At 37.5% G+C, this 6,472-nt stretch overlaps 2 protein-coding genes across 3 annotated transcripts in view; both read left to right on the top strand.

Moving 5' to 3' along the window:
- The window catches only part of rbpms2b (RNA binding protein, mRNA processing factor 2b), a 6,017-nt gene extending 5,174 nt beyond the window's left edge, over window positions 1–843 (top strand). Inside the window, exons 7-8 of one of the 2 annotated variants that reach the window (XM_016541065.1) lie at window positions 468–537; window positions 650–843. In XM_016541065.1, coding sequence (XP_016396551.1) covers window positions 468–533 — 66 coding nt within the window. In that variant the 3' untranslated portion in view covers window positions 534–537; window positions 650–843. Of the gene's footprint in view, window positions 1–467; window positions 540–649 lie in introns of both variants that reach the window. The other variant, XM_016541064.1, reaches the window with a different exon arrangement.
- A 3,123-nt stretch (window positions 844–3,966) lies between these two features.
- cpeb1b (cytoplasmic polyadenylation element binding protein 1b) overlaps window positions 3,967–6,472 on the top strand; it is a 10,176-nt gene continuing 7,670 nt past the window's right edge. Inside the window, exons 1-4 of the mRNA XM_016541062.1 lie at window positions 3,967–4,051; window positions 4,568–4,736; window positions 5,481–5,672; window positions 6,172–6,380. Of these exons, the coding sequence (XP_016396548.1) occupies window positions 4,037–4,051; window positions 4,568–4,736; window positions 5,481–5,672; window positions 6,172–6,380 (585 nt within the window). The 5' untranslated portion in view covers window positions 3,967–4,036. The remainder of the gene's footprint in view (window positions 4,052–4,567; window positions 4,737–5,480; window positions 5,673–6,171; window positions 6,381–6,472) is intronic.

Genomic DNA, 6,472 nt, shown 5'->3' with positions numbered 1-6,472 from the left:
ATATTAGAAATGTGAATAAAAGTTTGAATATTCTTTCTGGGCAATAAGTCAATATAGCAAGCATAATTTAAATAATTTGAGCCATTGAAGTCTTTAAACATTATGCTTTGGTTGCATTATGTATTTACCTATTTGACAACCTCCAAAAGATAATTTCATGTTTTGTGCCAGTCATCTTTAAGTTATGTTAGTTATGTGAATGAGTTACTACTTTGCTCAATGCTAACATGTTTTCCTATCCCTGATAAGTAGAGGCTATCTAAATGTCAAGTAAAGGCTAATGGTCCTGGCGCAAAAGTTGTGTTATAATTAAGTATTCAAAGAAAGCAAACTGTCAGCTGTGACTGCTTGGGTCTCATGCTAATGAATTGTGAAGATTTCCTTGGCTGTGTCACAAAGTCTGAAGGTGTTAATTTTATATTTATTGGTTCTTTTTTATTATTATCATTTTTTTTTTTATTGATTAGATGCACTGGTATCCCTCCACATCAGACTCATCCCAGCCTGGATGGAAATCACGGCAGTTTTGTTAAAATATAGTAAGGCCATTCCATTACCTCTCACATGCAACATGTGATTTATAGAATGTTCTGTTTCAATAATAATAATAATAATAATAATAATAATAATAATGATTTTCTTTTCTTTTCAGGTTTCTCTCTTCAAATGGTGTCTTCCAGCTCCTGTTTAACATCAGTCCAGTTCATTTGAACTTTGTTTTTGGATGTATTAAGTCCTTTGGAATTAGGCCATAAAGAGGTGAAATTTGAGTTTGTATTGCTCGTTGAGCTTGTATTGAAATTAGTGCTGTCAAATGACTAATCGTGATTAATCGCATACAAAGTTTTTGTTTGCATAATGTGTGTTCTGTGTATATTATGTATATATAAATACACACATACAGTATTTTGAAAATATCTACATGCATTTACATGTCTATATATACATATAATTTATATTCTAAATAAATATTTAATATATAAACATCCTATTTTTCTGAAATGTATACATGCGTGTGGGTATTTATATACATAATAAATATACACAGCACACTATGTAAAAACTTATTTTTGATGCGATTGATCATTTGACAGCACTAATTGAAGTCATTGCCAACAGCACAAAAATAGACCTTAGCAGTTCTTAATGGATCGGTCCCTTGAACTTTTTCTCCCTTTTTCTTTTCTTTTTTTAATTTCTTTTTTTCTTTTTTTCTTTTATTGAATTTAAGATAAAATACTCATTTATTCATTCATTGAGATTTGCTCTGCACACATACAGTATTTTGAAAATATCTACATGTATTTACATGTCTATATATATTCATATAATTTATATTCTAAATAAATATTTAATATATAAACATCCTATTTTTCTGAAATGTATACATGCGTGTGGGTATTTATATACATAATAAATATACACAGCACACTATGTAAAAACTTATTTTTGATGCGATTGATCATTTGACAGCACTAATTGAAGTCATTGCCAACAGCACAAAAATAGACCTTAGCAGTTCTTAATGGATCGGTCCCTTGAACTTTTTCTCCCTTTTTCTTTTCTTTTTTTCTTTTTTTTTTTTAAATTTTTTTCTTTTATTGAAGAATTTAAGATAAAATACTCATTTATTCATTCATTGAGATTTGCTCTGGGTCTAAGTAAAATGAGACAATCAACTGAAGCTGACATTGAGCATGTTGGTTTTGGCATGAAGTGTAGCTCTGTGCGTCATTGTAGTATGTTTGTTGCTTCCATGACCGGTGTAACCTTGTTCAGTTTGCCTTGTGTTTAGTAGCTTGGTCATTAAAGATGCTTATGTTATGTACAAAACTGTGGCCAACTTATTTTGGGTAATGTGATGTCCAGACAGCCAGATGGTTTCCCCCTGCTAGTTTCCACTGTAACACATCACAGAGGGTCTGATGACTTTACAAAATATGAGAACCTCAATCTAGAGTGTGACTGGGGAGAGAAGAGTTTGTGCAATTGAAATAATCTGTATAAGTTATTGGTAAGTCTTATTATTTTGACATTTGTTTTTGTATCCATGTCCTTTTATAGCAGTTTCAGAGGTTAAGTTGTAATTTTGTTTAGTTTTTGACTGTCAGTGTGGCACAAAACTAACAGTATATGGACAGCAAATTTGCTGCTAACATGAAATTGCTGTTTCAAGTTAATACTGAATTTAAGATAAAATACTCATTTATTCATTCATTGAGATTTGCTCTGGGTCTAAGTAAAATGAGACAATCAACTGAAGCTGACATTGAGCATGTTGGTTTTGGCATGAAGTGTAGCTCTGTGCGTCATTGTAGTATGTTTGTTGCTTCCATGACCGGTGTAACCTTGTTCAGTTTGCCTTGTGTTTAGTAGCTTGGTCATTAAAGATGCTTATGTTATGTACAAAACTGTGGCCAACTTATTTTGGGTAATGTGATGTCCAGACAGCCAGATGGTTTCCCCCTGCTAGTTTCCACTGTAACACATCACAGAGGGTCTGATGACTTTACAAAATATGAGAACCTCAATCTAGAGTGTGACTGGGGAGAGAAGAGTTTGTGCAATTGAAATAATATAAGTTATTGGTAAGTCTTATTATTTTGACATTTGTTTTTGTATCCATGTCTGTTTATAGCGGTTTCAGAGGTTAAGTTGTAATTTTGTTTCGTTTTTGACTGTCAGTGTGGCACAAAACTAACCGTATATGGACAGCAAATTTGCTGCTAACATGAAATTGCTGTTTCAAGTTAATACTCTGAATATAAAGATTATGCTACAATGGTGTATGATTTTAATGTGGGTATAGTAATGGTTAATTCAGACATTTGAAATGCATTTGTCAAAAAAAAAAAAGTGTTTGTGTATAGAAATACTGCTGTATGATAGTATTAAAATAGGAATGCATTAATGTCTTGTGTACTTTTATTGAACTGTGCACTAGAGCTTTGTTCGAATTGCAGCAGTTTGCATGGATACATCGATCATGTACTCAGATTAAACCTCTGGAATTAGGGGCATAATTTAGACAATTCAGCTAAAAATTTAGTCATCCATCTTGTTTTCAAATATGCATGAATTTCTTCCATGTAGCACAAAAAGGGATGTTAGGCAGAATGTCAAAGACCGACTCTTTCAGTTTTTAGGCAAAAAAAAAAAAAAGAACGTCTGAGACTCCCATTATGCCCAACATATCCTTTTGTCATTACAGAACGTCAAACAGGTTTACAACAACATGAAACCTTTACTTTTGAGGTGAACTATCAAAGAGAAGACCGTAAGAAACAATGTAAGTGCTGCCCTCTAGAGGAAGTGAGTCGGTAGCCTTTGTAATTTGTTAGGCTGCCTGCACTGAAAGTTGCTACTGAGCACTCTAGCAATGTGCCTGTTGTTGATCACTTTTGTATTTATTGTATTATAGAAGTCTTTATTCCAAAAGTACAAAGTGTAGTTTGTCTTTGAAAAAGGCCCAATTTATAAATGCTGCTCTCCATGGTCCTGATTTCTGTCAATAAAATAAATTTACACGCGACGTGACGCACTTCAAATAGGCCGTATGCCGCACTCGCAATGCACAATTTAGACAATGAAAAAAATCAAATTTTTAGATCTAAATATATTCATAAATCTCGCAGAAGGCTCTAAAATGCACAACACATCAGACGCCACGACCAATTTTGTTGAATAAGAATTAACTTGTATGAGAAAATGAGACTGGGACAGCAATCAGAAATATTGTAATAAATGATATAATACAGATAATTTGGGGGCCTTTAAAAGATACGGTAGTTTTTGAAACGGTAAATTAGCCTATGGAAAATGATGTCCACGTCAAGTACCCGCCCCTCATGAATAAATATCAATATGTAACCAGTGATTGGTTGCTCAAGAGAAGAACTTGCTCCCAGGAGAGAAAGGTGCTTGACCCGAGCACAGGTGTTGTGAATTAGGCCAAAATAGCCTTCGAAAGGTTTAAGTAGACTTAGGAGAGTTAAATAAGGTGTTGTTTTCGATAATTTTGGTTGATAGTCCTACCATGGCGTTTTCTTTGGTGAGTTTCGGTGTTGGTTCGGATTTGAATCTTGCACCACTTTTGTTAAAAATAGTTTTTGTGAGCGTGTCAAATGTTTCCTTTGTGATTGTTTGACCAGCGTTTACTACCTCAATTACATTTTGGGGTTACTAAGTGAAAATAAGTATTCCACTCCTTTTTTGTTGAGCATGCAGAAATGCTAGCTGTTATGATCGCCTGTATCTGTCATCAGTAATGGTTCACAGTGAGGTAGGGGTCCATTAATATAGTTGCCATTGATTGGGCTTGTCAGATTTAATCATTGGCTGCTTTGTTGTTCAATTTAACAGCATGCGTGGCAAATTAACTTATAGGCTTATTGTTCACCATCACTCTAGTGAAAGTGGACTAGAATTAATTTCTACTTAATTCCAAATCTTATGGCATCATGCGGTTTTGCTAACTGAACCTAAAATGGTGTGGAAAGGGGGTAAGGGAAGAATCAGGCCTATGTTTTTACAATTTCTGTGATGCATGTCTGTTTTGTTCTGACAGAGTGAGAATCCCAGACTTCTTAACTGCCTGGATTCTGATATTCCAGCCCTGTCTACATGCAGCAATGCAGACACGTTCTCCAGGATGAACACCATGCTGGGACACTCGCTGGATCTGAGCGGGGTTTGCACAACACCCACTGCCAAATGCAAGCGAGACCCTTTTAATGGTAAACCCTAATTTGTGTACAAAGAGATGCACTTTTTAATTGAGAGGTAGAATGAACAACAAATGCAAGCAGACAATTCCTTTATATATGTGCAGGCACAATAACAATAGAGCTTTTTCCACTTCCCACGTTCATGTGTGTCTGCTGCATTGCTGTTTGCACCTTCAGCTTTGGCCCTGCATTCGAGCATCATGTGCACAGGGAATCATTACAGCACCGGTCATGCGACGTCATGCAGGCGAGACGGAGGACGCTGAATCAGGGCTGGAGCAAGCAGTTGGATGCGGTCCAGCTCCGCATGAGAAGCCCAGATTGCTCATTCTTCAGCTACTTGGCCAATAGCAACTGTCCTGCGATTCACTGGAGTTATTTTGTTTCTTAGCCTGCAGCTAGCGGCAAACTCTCTCTCCCTGCCACCTCGAGTGTCTGAGACCGAGGTGGGAGGGGGTGCTGCCTCTTTGCAGGAGAATTTGTCAGGAATGCTCGGTGGTGTGGCATCAGAGGAGGCCAGAGACTGATGTCATTAGCAAGGGGCTGTGAGGGCAGCAGCGCCTGGGTCACATGCAGGGTGTGTCATCTCTGCAGAGACCGCTGCTCCTGTGCAGTTTAGCCAGGCGGAGGGAGGCGAGCTGTGATTTATCAGAGTCTAGGGAGCCAATGCTTTCTTGAATGTGCATGCCTTTTATTCCCACTGCTGATGCAGAGTCACCAAAAAGTGTTTTTGTTTCTGGACTCCGATAATAGGTCGCCCCGACTCTGACTTGTCTGCGGTCCGGAGCAGGATGCTCTTTCCCAGCGGTGGCCAGGACTCATCCAGGGGTCTGCCTGACATCAATAACTGGGGTCTGGGCCTACAGTCCCTCAGCCTGTCCGACTGGGAGAGACCGTGGAGCAGCCATGACACGGATCCCTCTGCACAGACCAACACCGCCTCACGTGAGTGGAATGAATAACATAACGCAACGGTATGATAATATTGACACCATTTTACACGAACGTTTAAGCAACGCTATCATTTATGTAATATTGATTCAAAATGAATGTTGTTTTCAGTAGGCTCTGGTTTTATAACCATGTTTTCTTTCTGGAATCTCTTTCTGGGTCTATGGCCTTGTCCTGACTAGAGCATGTTTAAACCATTCTCCCTTGGTCAGAGCCTTTTGTTGATGATAGTCATAGATTCTCGGCCTGCCTCATGCACTGGTAATTCTCATTAGTAGTGCTGCAATAAGAGAGCTGTTCTTTTCAGCTGTTGTTTTCGAGTCTTGACTTTTGGTGTTTCTTTTTTTTTTTTTTTTTTTTTTTTTTTTTTTTTTTTTTTTTTGATGGTTTGGCAAGCAATACAAAAATCTATACTTTGGTTTTCCTTATTACTTTGGGGTGATATTTTTAGTGTTACTGTATGTAATTTAAACTTTATTTTTTATTTTTTCAGTGCAAGGGATTTTGGGGACTCCCAGCCATCTCCCCAACAAGCCTCTGAGATACTCAGAGCCTTCCATTGGTGCCACAGACTTCCTAGAAAAATTTCCCGGCATGGCACGCTTGAACTCTCAATCTTTCCTGGACTCTCACTCCATTAGCCCTGTGGACTCCGAGACCAGCGGCTTCAGCTCTGGTTCTGATCACCTCTCAGACCTGCTGGTAAGTGTTTTGAGATCATGTTCTGTTTGGGTTCTGCCAAGGCTTTTTTTTTTTTTCTCCAACCACAATAATAGAGGGATTTTTATTTTTCC

Source organism: Sinocyclocheilus rhinocerous, unplaced genomic scaffold (genome assembly GCF_001515625.1).
Source record: "Sinocyclocheilus rhinocerous isolate Xijiao unplaced genomic scaffold, SAMN03320098_v1.1 scaffold368, whole genome shotgun sequence".
Lineage (NCBI taxonomy): Eukaryota > Metazoa > Chordata > Actinopteri > Cypriniformes > Cyprinidae > Sinocyclocheilus > Sinocyclocheilus rhinocerous.
This window is presented reverse-complemented; position numbering and strand designations above follow the sequence as displayed.